Source organism: Lolium rigidum, chromosome 7 (genome assembly GCF_022539505.1).
Source record: "Lolium rigidum isolate FL_2022 chromosome 7, APGP_CSIRO_Lrig_0.1, whole genome shotgun sequence".
In the NCBI taxonomy this organism is placed as follows: domain Eukaryota; kingdom Viridiplantae; phylum Streptophyta; class Magnoliopsida; order Poales; family Poaceae; genus Lolium; species Lolium rigidum.
In genome coordinates, this window is record NC_061514.1 from 250,738,310 (window position 1) to 250,757,197 (window position 18,888).

General features: G+C 47.7%; 1 protein-coding gene and 2 pseudogenes across 1 annotated transcript; 1 reads left to right on the top strand and 2 right to left on the bottom strand.

The window, feature by feature from the left end:
- Nucleotides 1–1,662: 1,662 nt before the first annotated feature.
- On the bottom strand, nucleotides 1,663–4,376 carry LOC124669787 (annotated as a pseudogene).
- A 3,754-nt stretch (nucleotides 4,377–8,130) lies between these two features.
- Nucleotides 8,131–11,871, top strand: LOC124669786 (transcription factor ILR3-like). Its single transcript, XM_047206329.1, has 5 exons — nucleotides 8,131–8,374; nucleotides 10,574–10,639; nucleotides 10,709–10,786; nucleotides 10,889–11,051; nucleotides 11,354–11,871. Exons 1-5 carry the CDS (start codon nucleotides 8,202–8,204, stop codon nucleotides 11,636–11,638), a joined length of 765 nt encoding a protein of 254 aa, XP_047062285.1. The 5' UTR covers nucleotides 8,131–8,201; the 3' UTR covers nucleotides 11,639–11,871.
- A 918-nt stretch (nucleotides 11,872–12,789) lies between these two features.
- On the bottom strand, nucleotides 12,790–13,454 carry LOC124672631 (annotated as a pseudogene).
- Nucleotides 13,455–18,888: the final 5,434 nt, after the last annotated feature.

Below are 18,888 nucleotides of genomic sequence, written 5' to 3' on the forward strand. Positions count from 1 at the left end.
CTATACCCTCGACTAAGAAGGATTGAATGGGGAACATTACCCATCACAAAATGAATAGCCGACAGGGAACCATCGGCCATAAGTACCGTAGAGCTGGTGCGATGACCCTATGCTACTGACATAAACATGCCCGACGGCTCACCGTCAGTTTACTACCGTTGGCAAATTTATTACCCAATAATATTGTCGGTTATTATTGTAATGCCGACGGGATAACCTCCGCCGGGACGCGCGGCGACGCGGATTGATCGCTTCACTCCGCCGGGAGCATGATTGGTGCAGAGCGAATCTGCGATGGAGCGCCTCTCCGCCGCGAGAAATCTTCTTCCATCCGTTGCACCGTCCATCCATGTATCCATGTGCCTTTCGTCCAATCATTTCGGAAAAAGGACAGTAGGAGTACACGACGAAGCACATGTGCAAGTCTTCTATTGTGTGTGGTCACACGGGTAGTTGTGATCGACCGATCGAGGCAGGCACTGACTGCCTGCATTTAGTACGCATGCACATGGAGCTAGGTGTATCGCCTTGTTTTCTGATCACGTTTCTTTTGTTCCGATCGGAGCTTCTCCAGCACATTCCTAAAAAATTAACAGTAAAATGTTTTTTTTTTAAACGAGGTAAGACTTGCTATTTTTATTAATAGAGAAAAAAGGTGGCCGGTTTATTAATGGAGAACCGGCCAAAAACCGGTACAAACACCCTCGCCGACTGTCGTGGATCACGACCGTCGCGAGGGCACACACAACCACCCTGGCAACCCACATGAACTGCACAAACACCATTGAAGCAAAGATCGTCGTCGAGGTTGCCCACCAACGTCATCGTCATCACTCTGCAGTGACTCCGACTTCCCCGAAGAAGCGACCAAAAAGAAGACCTCGCTGAAGCGACACCGTGAAGTGCAAGCCGGCCAACGCCAAACAGGTGGCTCCTCGTGAAGGGACCGGCAGCTCCGACTCTGGTGACGAGCTCCGGAGAGACGATGCACAAGACCCGCGCCGAAGAAGAACTTCACCTAACCGCCCCTTGCAGGTCATCGTACGCCGCTCAAATGAAGACGCTCGAAGAACATAGCAGCTCCGACTTCACTGCAAGGGAGAACCAACATGAAGAAACTCGGACACACCAGAGTAGAGCCGACTAATAAGGTCTTGCAGTGACCAAATCATCACTCTTCAACACCATCGTTGCCCTACAAGCCACCACATGGAACACTCGCTCTTCAACACCATCGTTACCACACAGGCCGGCACACGGAACACTCGCATCGTTGCCACACAGGCCGTAAAATGTTTTTAGTATACTGAAAGCATTTTTACGCTACGCCGCCAGCTAGCGATAGATAAGATATTGAAAAAAATGGTGGACATTTTTTTCCTTGATGGTCTCGCGTCGCCTCACCCTTGCGTGCGACTTGTATCGGAAGTCGCCGCCACAAATTCCCGTCATCCTAACTAAACTCGGAATTTGCCTTCTTGCTTCCGCTACCGGTTTACAGTGCACTAGAAAATTTGCCTTCCAAATTGAGAATGCGAGGTACACTCGCGCATCGATTTTTAATGCCGCTTAAAACTATTTACTAGTCGGCAAAGTTTACAAGATCTAGAGTTGAGCTTTTTTAAGGGCAGTACTCCCTTCACCCCATAAATATGTCAGAAGTTTATCTAAATTTGAAATTTAGATAAACTTTCGATACTTCATGATACAGAGGGAGTATTTCTGCTGCTCTGGCGTTCCCAATGGTGCGAATGATGCGTGTGTCGGGTAAAGATCCATGTGCTAGACTGCTAGTCCTACTAGTGTATAATTAGCCTACTGCTCCTGGGTGCGCGCGCGTGTGTATCAATCAGATTTGAATTTGTTTCCTCAACCGAATATCCATTCGATCTTGTCGAACGCCCAGTCGATGAGCTCCGCGAGGTCGCCGCCGACGCTCATGTCCGTCTCGGCCTCGAACGGGTACGGCGCCTCCGGCGACGTCGCCTCCAGCAGCCGGTCCATGGGTATCGCCGGCCTTGACCGCTCCAAAGGCTTCAGAGGCCGGAAGTACTGGGCTGGGTCCGGGCAGTAATCCTGAAACAAGCGCGACACTTTTAGCCCAATCCATTTCGTCAGACGGTGTCCAGTGGGACTAATCTAGCCCATGTCCTGATGAAGCCCATAACTGGGTCTACCTGATCGGCGTGCATTTTCCTGATAAAGGTTTTGAAGGCCCGGTACTTGTTCCCGGTCAGGAGTTCGTCCGTGAGCCGGAGGTACGTCAGAGCGGCGATCCGGCGCGTCGGGCCGCCGCCGCCGCCAAGGCCGACGCCGTTTGGCCGCGCGTTCTTCAGCATCTGGTTGTACGCCCGTCGGTCGTACCTGGGCAGCGCGTTCTCGCACGCCACCTCGATCCCCTCCCTCCACCCGGCGCTCAGCACCTGCACGCGCCGCCGGCAAATAGTTAGAGCAATCTATAAGCATCGATCCATGAACGGAGAGCGACGAAGCGGGTACCTGCTGCACGACCTCCTCCGGGGCGCTCATGGCCTCCTCGGGCTGCTCCGAGTTCCTCATCTCCGCGCAGGTGAAGTTGAGCACCGCGCCGTCGTGCCGCGCCAGCATGCGCGCGATCGGCGCGTACCCGTCGCGCCCGCCCAGGTTGTAGTACCCGGCGGTCAGCTCCGCGGCGTGGCTCGGGTGCCTGTACCACCAGTGTATTCCAGACACCTGCAGATCAAATCCGCGTCATCGATCACCGCCTCAACAATTTCTCGCTTGCTGCATCGTGAGCGTGACACGGCGTACCTTCGCGGCGAGCTTGACCTTGCAGCCCAGGAAGACCCTGTTCGCCTCATCCAGTATCCTGTCCCCGTGCTCGATCAACTTGCTGGAGTACCACGTGAGGAAGAACCGCCCCTTCTCGGTGAGGTACGTCGCGCCGGCGCCGTCCGCCGCGAAGAACCGCGTGTCGTCCGGGTCGTCGTTATACTCTCCGGCGTCGTCGGGAAGCTCCCACTCCGGGCGCCCGGCATCCGTTGCCGCCGCTCTGAAATCCTCCTCCAGGTACTTGTCGTAACACTGCAGCAATGTTGTTTCAGTAACTTGAAATTCAGAGTAGTAGGTACGGATGTCTGTACGTGTCAGTTTCAAAATCGCCGTACTTGGAATTGTCCGATGCCGGGGAACGCCCACCCCTGGCTCTCCGGGTAGGACGGGTACCTCAGCTCGCCGGCGGGGCCAAGCCCGACCTCGATGTCCACGATCAGGCCAGAGTCCAAAAAGTCTGCCATGTTCTCTCTGAAGCTCTCCATGAAATCGGCGTACAGCTGCCATTGCAGCAGTTCACGAAATCAAGCAAACCAATCGATTAATTTGTCTTGATCATCAACCAATTTGCATTGCCGAAGCTTGCAATATCTACCTGGATGGCAGTTCTGCCGTGGAACAGAGGCCGGTCGTCGACCCCGATGGTGAGGTACTCCTGGTTCCTGGCCCCGCCGGGGCTCGTGTAGTACACGTCCGGGTCCGCCTCGCCGACGTCGCGCACCCACGCCGGTATCGGGATGCTCACGGCGTCGCCGATGTTGCCGCCGCACGCGTGGAAGGACATGATGACCTGCAGCTTCAGTCCTTCCTCCTGCACCAGCCGGAACAGCTCCCTGTACCCGTGCCAATGGTACCGCCCCGGCCCGGCGCCCTCCACGATGCCCCACCACACGTCCGTCATCACGCCGTCGACGCCGGCCTCCCGCAACCGCCGCAGCTGCGCCCTCAGCCCCTCCGCGTCCTCCACCTCGTTCTCAGCGGTGATCACCTCCAGCTGTTAATTAATACAGTGTCAATCTCAATCAAGTAGACCAAAGGCTCGCAAGAAGACCACATGAATTTGCTTCGGTTCGTACGGGGAGCATGACGAAGACCGGGACGTAGTTTGCTAGCATCTTCTCCTCCTCGACGTCCAACGGCGGAGGCTTCGCCAGCAACGAGACAAGAACTCAGATTCAGGTGTCCCAAGAAACACTATTTTTGTAACGATGTACCTGCGGTTGCGGCACAGCAGAAGTCTGCGCACTCTCGGCGGCCACAGCTCGGAGAGGAGGAGCAGACGCCACCATTCTCCCGGTGATCGTCGGTGGAAGAAGGGAAGGAGATGCCGTCCTTCTCCGGCAGCTCCCCCACCATGGCTGTAACTTGACTACCTGTGACGACGGTGAGGTCGCGAGCATGGTGTGCATGCAGTTCTTGAGCTTTTGCTACCTGTTATTGCTCCGATTTTGCTTTACCCGGGCAATCTCGGGTGTCCTGTGTATGTAAGGGGCCGTCGCCGTTGTTGCCATGGCATCCGCGTGATACACGAATATGTTCCTTAATTTCTGGCGATGTGCAGCCATTGGAAGATACTGCCCGGACCTGCCTGCCGGTGCCCATGAAGGTGTGGTTCGCATGAGCTGTGTGTGTTTTGTGCGTGTGTACCTGTGGTTTTCAAATGGTGTCCTTTTCTTCTGTATGCGCCTTTGTCTGTAGTTTCGTTATTTCGTGGCACTGTGCAGTGATAGCTCTAGCAACGTTGTAGATTCAGCATGTGGGCATTCTCAAATTTAGAGGCCAGGAAGAAAAGACGAGCTGATTCTCTTCCATTCTTCTTTTGCAATACCGAAATTCTTGATAACATAATCTATACCTAATAATAAAGGAGCTAAGGTTTCTGCCAAAATTTTCGTCCAACATTTTTTTGGACGGTTTTGCCCTCCCACCAAATCACATAATACACAGTTTTGCCATTGTACCGGTTCATTTTCTCTTTTTTTTTAGCTCCTCTCTTTGGCGCCTCCGAGCAGACCGACAGCGGCAGAGCGCCCCTCCTTTCCCTCCTCCACACCAATCCCCTCCTCCACCCGACAACAGACCCGTTCTAGAGGCGATCCGGGCGGGGCGGAGGCTGGGTGAAGCGCGCGTCGAGCTCGCGGGGACGCGGCGCCGGGCCGGTGGAGGCAAAGGTCGGTCGGTTGCTCGATGCAAGGTCGCTCGGATCCGCCGCCGTTGCCGCCATGAGACAACATGGAGTCCACCGCCGGAAATCCGCGAGGGAGAGAGCGACGCGGGGACACGACGGAGCACCCCATCGATCTAGCAGGTATGGGGGAGAGAAGCGGCGGGAGAGTGGAGCCGAGAGGGAGGGAGAGGCCGCGTGAGGCTGCACCTGCCGCCGGCCGACGGGAACGAGCTGCAGCATGGGGGAGAGAAGCGGCGGGAGAGGGGAGCTGATAGGGAGGGAGAGGCCACGCGAGGCTACACTACCGGCGGACGGGGACGAGCCGCCGGGCGCTGGAGGCTCTGTTCCCTTCGTACTGACTGCTCAGTACTGAATCTGGCTGTTCGAAGACTGAAATCTTGCAGTTAGCTATGCATGTACAGTGGTTTTTGTTCCGGTGTCTCGTCACGAACTCGAAACCAAGTGGCGATCTACCGACTAATTCTATCTTCTCTCGCTGCCAAAACTGATCGAGCTGTGTTTGTTACTTGGGAGCATTGTGGCAGTGGAATGAACATTAAATGGAACAATCTCCAATCGCTGCCAATAAAGTACGATGGGGTTTGGGGAAAAGAAAGGGGCAAACATTTTCAAAACAAATTGTAATTCCGTGATACTTTTTTGAATACAAAGAAATTGAAAAATAAAAGCCTTACATAGGGTTCTTGCCAATCATCCAATGCAAAATAGAATGAGGTAACAGCAGCAAATAAAGGCAAAAAAAAGTTTCATACCAGAATACGGCGGAGCTGCACACTGATCATGTTGTCAAGCGACGCCAAATTTTGGTGTGCAATGAAATATAGTTATAAATACACAATAATTGACCCCATAAATGTTCGTTTTTGACATCGCTGCAACTTCTGCTGAGCTTTGACATCACTTGCTCTTAACCAGAGGTACTGAATGGGAATGATGTCGAACTTTCAGGACCTATTATTCTCGAAGGACGGAGTCGAAGGACGAAATGGTGGTTCGAGGGGTTACAAACATTGCCAATATCGAAGCGGAAGGGGTAATTGGGTGGCGAGTCTTGCCAGGACTCCAAGAGAGATGCACACGCAAGAGCTAAAGCGGCGGGCGACGGCCAGCCGAGCGGAGCTAGGAAGGGGGCGACATGCATAGTGGGCGGGGCTGGTAGCCAAGTAGCGACGAGGTGAAAAATGTGTGGATTGATATGTTGAAATATAGTGTCATTTCGAAAGTCCACCATATTGATACAAACCGAATCAAATTTATTTAGAGAATCATATAAGTGGATATATAGAGAGGTATATTTGCACCCATGATGTATTGAAGGAGAAACGAGAAAAGACCAAAGAAAGGCTAGGGTTGCACTGTGACCTAAATTGTCGGGCAAAATTTGAGTAGTATAGATGTTTTAAGTACAAAATTTAGGAACCCTTAATAAAATTTAAGAATGGTGCTCACCATCTTATCGGTGTACGATATTGCAAGTCGGTGCGACAAGCTGCTTACAATTTAATCTTATTAGGTTTGACTATCTTAGTCATAAAACTTGACCACCATCACCTCAATTGTAACAAAGAGAAGTTTCAACGCAGATCGTTTGCTTAGTGTTTGACTATTTTTGTTTTCCCGATGCAACGCACGGGCAGTTTTGCTAGTAGATAAGAAACGTCCAGAAGTTGGTGCTACATCGCGACCCTGGTCTGAAACGTCGGATCGCACACATAGAAAAAATCAAATAAATCTCGTTAACATAGAAATATACAAAAAGACATCTATAGCTCCACCTTCCGCAACTCGTCGTTTCTCCGTACCTTTGGTGAAAAAATCGTAAAATGAATAGATCAATACAAATTAGCCTAGATTCACATATTTTGAAGAGAACATCCTTGATAAGAGGTTGCCTATGAAGGTTGTCGGTGAAGAGTCTCAGCGCAAAAAGAACGATACATGAGAACCACATGCTAATAAAAATAAACTTAACATCAACATCAGCACTACCATTGCCAACCTCGTTTGAAGAAATTATGCGACAAGTCGACAACTTGCTAGCTTTAGAGTCATCAACATGCAAGACCAAAACACCGGGAAGCCTCTTTTTCGGTCACGTCGGCCAAAATGCCGACAACCCCAATAGAACAAGGATATGGTCATGATCTTTTATCCTATGTGATGTTTTGTTTACCGTCGAGACATCCCTGCCAAATACATTCAAACCTATTGTAGGAGTGACTAAAAATTTATCTCATGAAGAAGCAATCCTAGATTACTTGGTCGGGAGAGTGGTTGTACAATCTTACCATACAAGTTAAACTTAGTTTAGACGTGAATCATTGTGTAGTTTCCCTCTACCTCCTTTGTTAAAACATCGTATCTCGACTGTCAGCCCAAGTGCGATGACTTGAGGCAAAAAGAACTAAGAGGAACCAGATCCCTAACACTTCTATATAAGGTCTTTTTACCAAGAAATAGTTTAGTTCACATTTTTTTAAAATATTGCTCTCTCTGTGTAATAACATTTTTAGGAAAATCAAATATAATTCATTTTTAGGAAAATTAATTTGAACAATCGATGTGACTTTATTAATTAATTAAAGAGAATCCAGTACATCAAATTGAACAAAAAACAACAAATAAAGAACAGTGACAAACTTTAAATTCAAATCAAATTCTTCAACTCAACATCTCTAGATCCGTTAATCGCATTACATTGGTCTCCATGGTGCACACGGTAAAGAATGTGCGCAAGACCATACGTGCACAACCTCTAAGACTTCGAATAGCACATGTTCCACTTACCACCATGATAAAAATGTTGGATTGTTCAATGCTACGATGCCAAAATCATATCCTTTTTGAAGGAAAACTGCCAAAAAAACACCATGATTGGCTTTTTTATAGCTGAAATACCATGATTACCATGTCCTTCGTATAGTCTGTGCTTTCTAAGGCCCAGTAGCCCTTCTAAGCTAACAAATGGTCTATAAGACAATAAAGCAGTACCATTCGTATAGCTTTAGGCCCATTACGCACAGACCCAACTGTCCGTACTCGTTAACCTCGTGCTCCAGCACCTCGCTCGATCCTTATCTCGGCGCCGGAGCCCACGACACGACCGCTTCCCCTGTCTCCTCCCCCGAAATTTCCCCCAAATCCCGACGCGACACCCAAACCCTAGCCACCGTCGCCGGCCACGGCGAGCCGCTCCGTCGCCATGGCGTCCCCGGAGGGCGCCAACTGGGTCTTCGACTGCCCGCTCATGGACGACCTTGCTGCCGCCGACTTCACCGCGCCGCCCGCAGGAGGCTTCTACTGGACCCCGCCGATGCAGCCGCAGATGCACACCCAGGCGCCGGCCGTCTCCGCCACCCCGGCTCCCAACCACTGGTAAGCAATTCTGGTTTCTCGCCTCCTCGGGCTCGATCGCGCTTACCAGCGGCTGGGCTCGATGGTTACTTACTTATACATCCCCTGTCCTGATTTGATGCTGCGGTGTCCGTATGTTGTCGCCTGTAGGGTAAACTGACATGAGTTATAGCATAGCTGTTGTTATTGAGCTTGTGGCTGTAGATTGGTAAAGCCTATGTGGATCATGGAGTAGAAAATCGCATGCATGTCAGAACCTATAGAACTAGTTCCATGCGGGAGTATTGCCTGTTAGGAGTGTTTGCTGGTTCTGTCAGTGGTATTATGTTAGAGGAGATAAAAAAATTTTACTTGAATGTTAAACGTTTTTTTAAATATTTTAAATGGGTCTTTGTTGAAAGGTGCATCTATACTAAATAAGGATAGAATGCATACACAGTTTCATACTTATTCTAGATTGCCAAGGGGAGAGATCCAATGAACTAGTTACTTTAGAGGCCAATGCGTGTTCCATTCATATTTCAAAGATATCCTTATAAGATACATATACAATGTTACACACTCAAATGAATACCATGGAAACACAGCTGTCTCCACACTCATACACAAAGAAGAAAGAATCCTGAATCGAGAAACAAAAGTACTATCAGGCCACTGAATGTCGCATGCCGCCTTTCTTTGCTGCTGGAGCAACTACCGGAAGAAGATGAGATGAAGAACCTTCTTACCCAAGTCTGGGGTGGCTCCCTCGCTGTTCTTGAGATTTATGTGCCTCGAATGTGGCTTGCCCATGTAGAATCCGTCTCCTTTGTGGTATATTTGCTGGGGCCAGGTGGTGAACCCGCTGTCAAGCTCCAGATCTGCTGCCATCACTCGACGACATCAAAGGAGAGAAGCAGATCTTCCGTCCATCTTCTGCACAACCAATATAGATCTGTTGATGCTTCCTCCATGAACAACCACTGCCGTTTCATACTGCTCTACAGCCTCCCAGGCTCCGTAGTGGCCCTCTGAGTGCGCAGCATGGTGGCAGTTGAGTTGGAGGACGAAGTTCCATATCAAGGACGAAACCGCCGCCACACCACCCCCTTTGGAAAACTAGATCCTAGATCCATCGTTGTTGGGGGCTGACCTAAAGCACCTTTACTTGTCGCCACATTGTTGGACAGCCAGAACCTTAAGCTGCTAGTCCCTAACCTACAGTGATACAGCTCCATGTGGCCGATCTGGCCAGATCGACAAGCATGAGACCCTGGGTGGATAGGAGTCTGCTGGGACGATGCTGGAAAACATGTCGCCTCTCTGATCGCCCTTTCTACAAAGAGAAAAAAGATTTTGCCCCCTGAAATGAAAAAAAGTTGACATGATCGTTGGCAAAATTTAGGGATCCAAGGGATTAAGTTGAATTTATGTTGAGTATAAAGATGATGTTATCAGTTTTATATGGCTGGTATTTTTATTTTATCATTGATCCAACTTTCCAGATCAAAATTATGTAAAATAACTCGTGTTATATCATCATATGCTATTTTTAGTTGGATAGCCCATTTTTTCCTATTACCTGATGTATCAAGGATCAGAAAATGGGTGGAAAGAGGGCTGCTTTGCTGAACCGTGTGTTGCGATCCCAGCATGAAGTCGAGCACGGTCCATTTTAGAAATTATTCATGATTGCGCTTTTGGGCATGACTTCTCTTTGATTTGTGATAGTTCTCTGTGTTGTCATGTTGCTGCATTAAAGAGGCGACTCTTGTCATGTTGCTGACGTATCAAGGATCAGAAAATGGGTGGAAAGAGGGCTGTTTTGCTGACCCATTTGTTGTGATCCCAGCATGAAGTCGAGCATGGTCCATTTTAGAAATTATTCATGATTGCACTTTCGGGCATGACTTCTCTTCGATTTATGATAGTTCTCTGTGTTGTCAACTTGTCATGGTGCCGCATTAAAGAGGTGACTCTTGTGGTGTTCAATGCAAACTCTTTTCTGTCACTCCAATAATTCACCTGATGTATGCTGTCTGTTTTAAATTTGCGTGTCTTATTATATTGCCCTTCCTAGCTAATTTGGCAAGCATACTATTTTCCAATATATTGTGATTTTGACATTCTTAACTCCAAGTTTACTCTCATAAGTGCTGTGTTTTACATTGCCATGATAGACTATATTTCCCTTATTATGGCGCTTTTACAACATTAACTACAATTTTACTTATTTACCAGTGCTGAAATCAATAGCCCTATTTCTGTGGACTGGGACCATGCCAAAGGACAGCCAACAAATAAACGGTTTGTTTCTGTTTCTGCTTGTTCCCCATTTCTGTTGAAATTTTTAAACTTAGCATGGAATTACGGCAGTCCTAGGTCAGAATCTGGTGCTCAACCCAGCTCCAAAGCATGCAGGGAGAAAGCGAGAAGGGACAAGCTAAACGAGAGGTATGTCTCTGCCAGCAAATGCATTTTGTAGTGTTCTTAGAATTGTTTTGTTGCAGCATTTTATCTGTTTGTTAACTGGAGTTTATGGTCTTGTATCGTTAGATTCTTGGAATTGGGTGCTGTCTTGGATCCAGGGAAAACACCTAAAATCGACAAGTGTGCTATATTGAATGATGCTATTCGTGCGGTGACTGAGCTACGTAGTGAAGCAGAGAAGCTGAAGGATTCAAACGAGTCTCTCCAAGAGAAGATCAAAGAGCTGAAGGTTTGTGTACTGCTTGCCTTTGAGGGAGGGGGGCGCTCTATCTTTGGCGCTTCTATTTCGTCATACAGAAATTGTTCTGATATTCGCACATGATTTTTTTAACCTGCTTAAATGGCCTATGAACTACTGTTTGTTGATTCGTTAGGCATGTACGCCTCAACCAATCCATTAACTCTTAAACCTGATCTACATTTTTTGTATAAATTTCTTTGTTCAAATTATTTTTTATTGACAGACATGTAAGATACACATTTGTTCATCCAACAAACAAATTGAGTCTTCAGATCCTTCGATTTTTGCAGGCTGAGAAGAACGAGCTGCGGGATGAGAAGCAAAAGCTGAAGGCAGAGAAAGAGAGCCTGGAGCAGCAGATCAAGTTCATGAATGCCCGTCAGAGCCTCGTACCACACCTACCGCACCCTTCGGTTATCCCGGCGGCTGCATTTGCTGCTCCCCAAGGGCAAGTGGCAGGGCAGAAGCTGATGATGCCTGTCATTGGCTACCATGGATTTCCCATGTGGCAATTCATGCCACCTTCTGATGTTGATACCTCCGATGATCCCAAGTCGTGCCCTCCTGTTGCATAAGCCAGCTAATACCATTTGCCTCATCTATCTTGTGGGGAAGGGGGGCGAAACTGCCTTCCATTCAGGTCTATTTTGGTCGTCAGTGTTACTATGTAGTTAAACCCAGAACAGAACTCAAGCCTCTTCGTTGCATCGTTTGGTGGCATGTCATCTTGCGACACCGTTGTACATCGTTAGTATAGTAAATAAATACCACCTGTTGAATGAAATGGTCATCAGATGTTGCAGAATTATTGTCTCTCCTTCCTTGTTTGCCATGTCGCCTATGATTCTGCATACTAACATAATTAGGCTGTAGCTAATGGTTATTCTTTTTGGACCCGAGTTTTTTTCTCTCGAGAAAACGCAATGACATTGCGTTTTTTTTGTTGGTTTGGGTTGCTCATCAAGCATTTCGCTTGATACATTGCATTTCTTTTCATTGCATAGAAGAAGAGTACAAGCCTCCTAGGAGGGGAGGGACATGAATAACAGGAATTAGTGCACATCCCAGGTGGTTGGGATGATCTCTCAGCAGCTCCGACTTTCGCCCGGATTTTTATTGGACCTGAGTTGCCCTCACGATTCTTCCACATGTGAAAACTGAAAACGAATGCTGGAACCAGGATGGATGCATCAGTCTATGCAGAGGCACGAATACAACGTGATGTCCTCTCTTAGCAAGACGTGCCGTCCACTGATATTATACTATTGGTTTACCTTTCTCTGCAGTATTAATGTAGAATCGACAACTGTTTTTTACCTCTTTGCAATTTCCCGCCAGTTTCATCCTCCAGTTTCGATTGACAATTATTTTGTTTCACCGAAAAGATTGAGACAAAACACACAATTCATCTGAGACATATTTTGGATAACATACGCACCAAAGCAGATTAGGACAAACCGAAACGCAGTACAATATCAAATTTCTCGCAAAAACTATGGAGTATATATCATATTACGAGGACTTGTTTCAAAATGGAGTTACAGAGTATCCATACACCAAATATACAAGGAATTAACAATGGAAATAAATAAAGTTTATAAACAAGAAAAAAAGACAGCCTTCGGTACAAAGAATAGTTAACCACGCCTCGAAGCAAATACTCAGATGCATACAACGGTAGTAATCGCACTACACGTTGGCAGAAATCGTCCGTTTGTTGCTTGATTTACGCAGCAATGGCCAGAAGGGCAGCGAACGCCAGCCCGGCCACGGCCGCCGACGTCCGCTGATACCGCGGCGCTGACGATTTGGGCACAGAGGCGGCTGGGGCGCCCGCCGGCGCGGTCCTGGCGTCAGCGTAGACGTCGGAGGGTGGGGAGGGAAGCGGGGCCGAAGAAGGAGCAGCGCCGGGCGCCGCCGCTGCTTCTATTGCGGCGGCGGTGGCGGCGTCGTAGGCCACGGTGGTGATCTTGACGTGCATGGTGCCGTTGCTGCAGTGGCGAGGAATGCCGCAGATGAAGTAGCGGGTGCCGGCCTCGGTGAGCTCGAAGGTGGTGTCGCCGCCGGAGTGGATTGAGAGGGGGCTGCCGGTGGCGCAACTAGCATAGTCCGCCTTGGTCACCTCCAGCACGTTGTGGTACACCTCGTACTTGAACTCTGTCAAATTAAGTTGAAATTGATGCACGTAGTGTGTTACACTATCATTGAGAAGAAATCATGTAGACCATAGGAATGTTATACGGGGATGAAGGGATTACCTATGTTGTCGCCGACCATGAAGGTCTTGGCGGCGGTCCACTTGTCGTAGTTGACGTAAGTGTCCCAGCCGGTGGAGCCGTCGACCGTGTAGTTCTTCGCCAGCGCCGTGGTGGCCAATGCGGCGACCGCCATGGCGGCGAGCAATGCTCCGCAACTAGCCTTCATATCGCCCCTCGTACGTTGATACCGAAAGGATGCAAAAGGGGATGATCGGTAAGTGTGTGGCTCTGTGATCGCCTGATGAACGATATTGCTACAACCAGGCTAGGTGGGGTTATATATACCGGCGCTAGAACGATCAAATACTTTCTCGTCCTTGTACTTTTTCTATTGAAAAATGGTTTATGGCCTGCCATGAAACATGATATGGGCAGCTAGGTATGCTGCGCGTTCACTTCACAAAAAAAAGGTATGCTGCGCGTTCAATTGTCAATCTTGGAATCGAAATGATTAGTTATACATAGCACCTGGTTGATTTTGGAGCCGCGTTAGGATATCAATTTGACATGCGAGATTCACTAGTAAATCAATTGTTGATGATTCCTCTACGTGAGCACATGTCGTTGCTTCGCTCGTACCCGAGAAATAATAACTCCCTTGTTCGTGGCTTCGTGCTTCCCATGATCGATCTTACATGCCATTATACATGTTATCGCAACAAGTTGTCATTATATAAATTATTTTTTTCCGAGGAACAAAGGTGTCATTATGTAGATCTTACCTCCGTTGTTTAACAATAAGCATCAACCTAATGTATCTTGCACCAAAAATAAATATGTTACTACCATGTCCTCTTCGTTTTGGTGTCGTTCTTGTTTTTCTAAATTGTAGTAGCTTTTCTAAAACACTTTAAATTATATTTTATTCCCTTAAGTATATTAACATGACTTTGCTGACTCTAGGGCACATTTGGTAAACTACATCAACGTTGGGGCTCCTTGGAGCCTGCCGTGGGGGGCATAGTCCGTCCAAAACAAACTCCGGACCAAATTTTGCATTTTGTTTGACAACTTGTGAATGGGGGTTTTGGGGCTTTGTGGAGATTTCAGCTCCGTCTCTTTGGTTGCATGGGTTGCATCCCATGGAGTGACCTAAAAGCATCCTTCTGCTGTTTGGTTGTCACCATAAGAGGGAGTACGATAACCTCGTCTCATAATAGGTAAGGTAACTATGCACTATAAAAACCAATCAAGTCAATAAACTAGAGATAACTTTCCAGACTACCATATTATAACAAAAAGTTCACAATTCAAATCCTACCATAGTAGTTAACTTAGCAGAGTGCCAAATTTGACACACAAGTTCAGACATTTGACATGTCACAACGAAAAGTTCACAATTCAAATCCTACCATAGTAGTTAACTTAACAGAGTGCCAAATTTGACACACAAGTTCAGACATTTGACATGTCACAAATAGTGTTCAGACACACAAGTAAACAACGATAAATTTCGCTCTTCCACTATCCTCCTGGTGGCATCTCCATGGTCCGGGCACCTGGTGATGCATATAAAATGCATACATGAACTTTGTAGTTTATTGTCACATGTTACCATATATTTGCATCTTATGTAATGTTATTTGCATGTTTTATATTATTTTTGGGGATTTTCAAAACAATCCCCTCTCCTCTGGTTCTAGCTTTGTCTAGCAGAAAATACCTTATGTTAGTATTTTTAACTTTCCAGGAGCTACGTGTCAAAAAAGGGCAAGGTCAGGGATCACGCTTCGGAAATTTCTAGACGAACAAAATAAGCTAAAGCAGGAGACCGTGGCATCAACAGGCTGAGAATAAGGCCAGGTGGCGCGCCCCACTCCACCTAGGGCACGCCACCTGTGCTCTTTTTCGCCTCGTCCGTTCGATTCGCCTCAATCTCGCGATCACGAACTTCTTTTGACCTAAACCCCCCTATAAATACGCCCCCTAGGGTTTCATCGATGCTACAGTAACGATCAAAAACACATAAACAGAGAGTCAGCAGGCTGCCGCCGACGGAGATCGAAGGGGGGAAACTGAAGGGATTTGGTGCCCAAGAGGCACTAATAAAGGAATATTTATTATCACAAATCCATGTTCATGATAATGTTTATATACCATGCCTATTGTATTATCCGTAAACATAATACATGTGTGGAATATGAACACAATGTGTCCCTTGTATGCCTACAAGTTCTTGAAATAAGTCTTGGTTATTGGTTTTCATAGCTATGGACATAATGTCACTTATTAGCGAGGTCATATTATTAAGGAAAATAATATGGAGGACTTGACCTAATCAAAGCGTAGCAATTGATCGCGTTAATAGTTCTAATTGCGAAGGTTTCCCATTGTCATCTATACTATTCCTTTGACCATGAGATTATACAACTCCCGGGTATTGGAAGAATGCATAGCTTGTTGAAAACGTCACTTCGTAATTGGATGATTATAAATCTATCTCTCATGTGTTCTATAAGATACTTTTTGGGTTGTATGTTACCAAGAGTGGGATTTGTCCATCCAATTACGGAAAGATATTGTCTGGGCCCTCTTGGTAATACACACTCAATTCGTTGCAAGCCCGTGACTAGATCACATGAGGGTGCACTATTACGACGAGAAAATAGTACTAACCGGTAACGAGATAAGAACAATGTATGAAGGTACCAACGATCAAATCTCGGCTAACACTACTAGGGAAAGGCCCATTGCCGGCGCACCTAAAACCCCCATTGCCGGCGCACCACGAGCCCGCCGGTGCGAACGCGCCGGTGATAACGGACATTGCCGGCGCACCTGGTAGTGCGCCGGCGATATCTCTCGCTACTGCCGGCGCACCACCCCGCTTCGCCGGCAAAGATCTATTCCACCGGCGCACTATCAGGTGCGCCGGCAGAGTGCTTCCAGCATCGGCGCATGCCTCGTGCGCCGGCAATGTGTCATTTAGGTGCGCCGGCAATTAATTCGAAAATTCTTTTTCCACTTTTTTCCAAAGCATATTACAATACAATTTTGACAGACATATTACAATACAATTTTGACAGCAGTATATATTTACAACGCAGTTCATATTTATACGGTATTACATGCAATATGAGAAGCACATAGAGAGCCAAGTTTCATTTCGGTATCGGTACACAAATACGCAAGTCTCGTTTCGGAATGTGTTGATTCATACAACACATGTGCATATGCAACACCGAACGACGAAGTTTCACAAAGTTAGAAGTCTTGGTACATAGTCGTCACAAGTATCGTCATACACCTCACAATGTAGGTCCTAACCTAAACTAGAATCACATAGAACATGACCAACATGGTCATGACCATCATCACGAAGGCCATGGTCTTCATCCGGTTCCTCCTCATGTCCCTCATCTCTCCCGCTAGATAACGGGCGTATCTTCCTTCCGCCTCCACCCTAGTGGGGTATCCCTTGTAGGCTGTTGCCGCTGAAACGGTGCACCTGTCTCCGACGGTCCTCCCGATCGTCGTAGACTCCGGGAACCCTCCCCTTGTACACGACATATGTCGTCGGCATCTCCATTCACAAGACAAGTAAAACGTTAGTACCAATGCAATGAACAAGTGCCAACTCAAATAAGAGACAAGTAGTATGAACTAAATAGCATGTGCCTCATACTTTGTTGGTCGAAATAAATAATAACATACAGGGATGGGGTCAGTGAGGCTAGGTAGGATGCACAATAGATTGATATTTGTGGCCTTCACACCAAGCCTCACTGGCCCCACCCCGGAGTGTACAAGTGACCGAACATTTTAATCATCGGCCAATGCAATTAAGAAGTGCGAACTCAAATAGAAGACAAGTAGTACGAATTAAATAGCGTGCCTCATACTTTGTCGGTCGAAACAAATATTAACATCCAGGGATGGAGTCGGTGAGGCTAGGTAGGATGCACAATAGATTGATACTTGTGGCCGTCGCACCAAGGCTCACTGGCTCCACCCCGAGTGTACGATTGACCGAACATTCTAATCATCGGCGAACTCCAAATACGAGGCAAGTAGTGGTCGAGTAAATGCAAATAATTATTAAGCTATGTACGCCATAATCTTGAAATATATAGCAAAGTAAATGAAACTACAGACACATGTTCACATGCACATTCATACAACTAAATAAAAGCAACTAGTCGATTCTATGGGAATATATAACAATTATTACGAGTACGGAAGTTCAAGGACATATCGTTCAAGCTTTAGCAAGTGTTCCCGTCGTAGGATCAGGTTGTACGCCTAGGGGGAATGGACGGCAGCCCTCAAGCGAGTTGAACGGCCTCTCATCACGCGACATCTCCAAGCGGAGGTCTATCTCGTCATTAGGTGGTAGACCATAGCCGTAGAAGAACTCGCCAGACCTATTGTTGACATCCTGCAGGATTATCGTGCAAATGAACTGCTGGATGCGACCCCAGTTCTTTCTAATCTCTCTATCAGGGACATCCGCCATGTTTGCAAACCTGTTTCTGAGATTATCTGGCAGCAACATGTCATCTGCGTACTTTATGTACTCCTGCATCTGAAGGATGGCGTACCACGCGTCCATCCCATTGTCGGGCGTCGACCGCCTGAGGCAGGGGAAGTTGGTTGTGTGGGTTAAGACGAAGCCTCCTCGGGATTTCCTCTCTACTTTGAGGGGCCTGCCTTGTTGGCGAAGCCGGTGAGAGCATCATTGAGAAGGGCCATGATGTGGGAGTAGTCTTTCTTGCGGTCCCTACCCGAGTCGAGATAGACTGCATGCGAGTGTTGCGGGTGCACGACGATGAGGGTGCAGAACTTGTCTCTGCGGAAAACACACGGATTAACCTTTGGAAATGCAAATGGAGATATAGGATAGAATGGTGATGGGGGACTAGCGAGTGATTACTTACTCGGGGAAGTAAGGGATGAGAATGGCGCCCTTCTTAATGTTCGCCGGCATGAAATCCTCGACCTGTCGGGTGGCAATCGCGCGATCCCCGGGGTTGCGGATGATGCTCTCCCGCATATAGAAGGGGTCCATGATCGCGATGGTCGGCGTCCCCTCCTTAACAACTGCGGAAGACATGCTAAGAGCAACTAGGCGAACCACACTAAAGTGGAGCGCTTGCATGCGATAGATGCTGAAGATGTCGTTGAACCGGATGAAGCACAAGTCCGCGGGGTACTTCTCGACGAAGTTCATGCCGATTGGCACCTTCGCCACGAAGAGAGGGTAACCGGGATCTTTTGATTTGAGAAGAAGGTTCTCCACATGCAAGACAGTCTCATGCAAGCTCCTCATATCCGGGGTGAGTTTCTTCACGACATGCTCCGGCAGCATCGGTTGACCCAAGTGATGCGGAGGTCGCCAATTGTTTGGCAACTTGTCAAGGAGTGGGACCTTGTCCTTGGATTTGGCCGCCGCCGCCTTGTCTTGGGCGTCCTTCTTATTTGCCCTCTTCCTCTTCTTGGGTTGTAGTGCTGGACCATCCATCGCCGTAGTGGCCGTAGCACGGAGTGTGTTTGGGCTCAACATATTTTTGACGGCGGCGGTGGCGACCTCCTCAGGATTTTCCTCCTCATTAGCCGTTTCTTGAGAA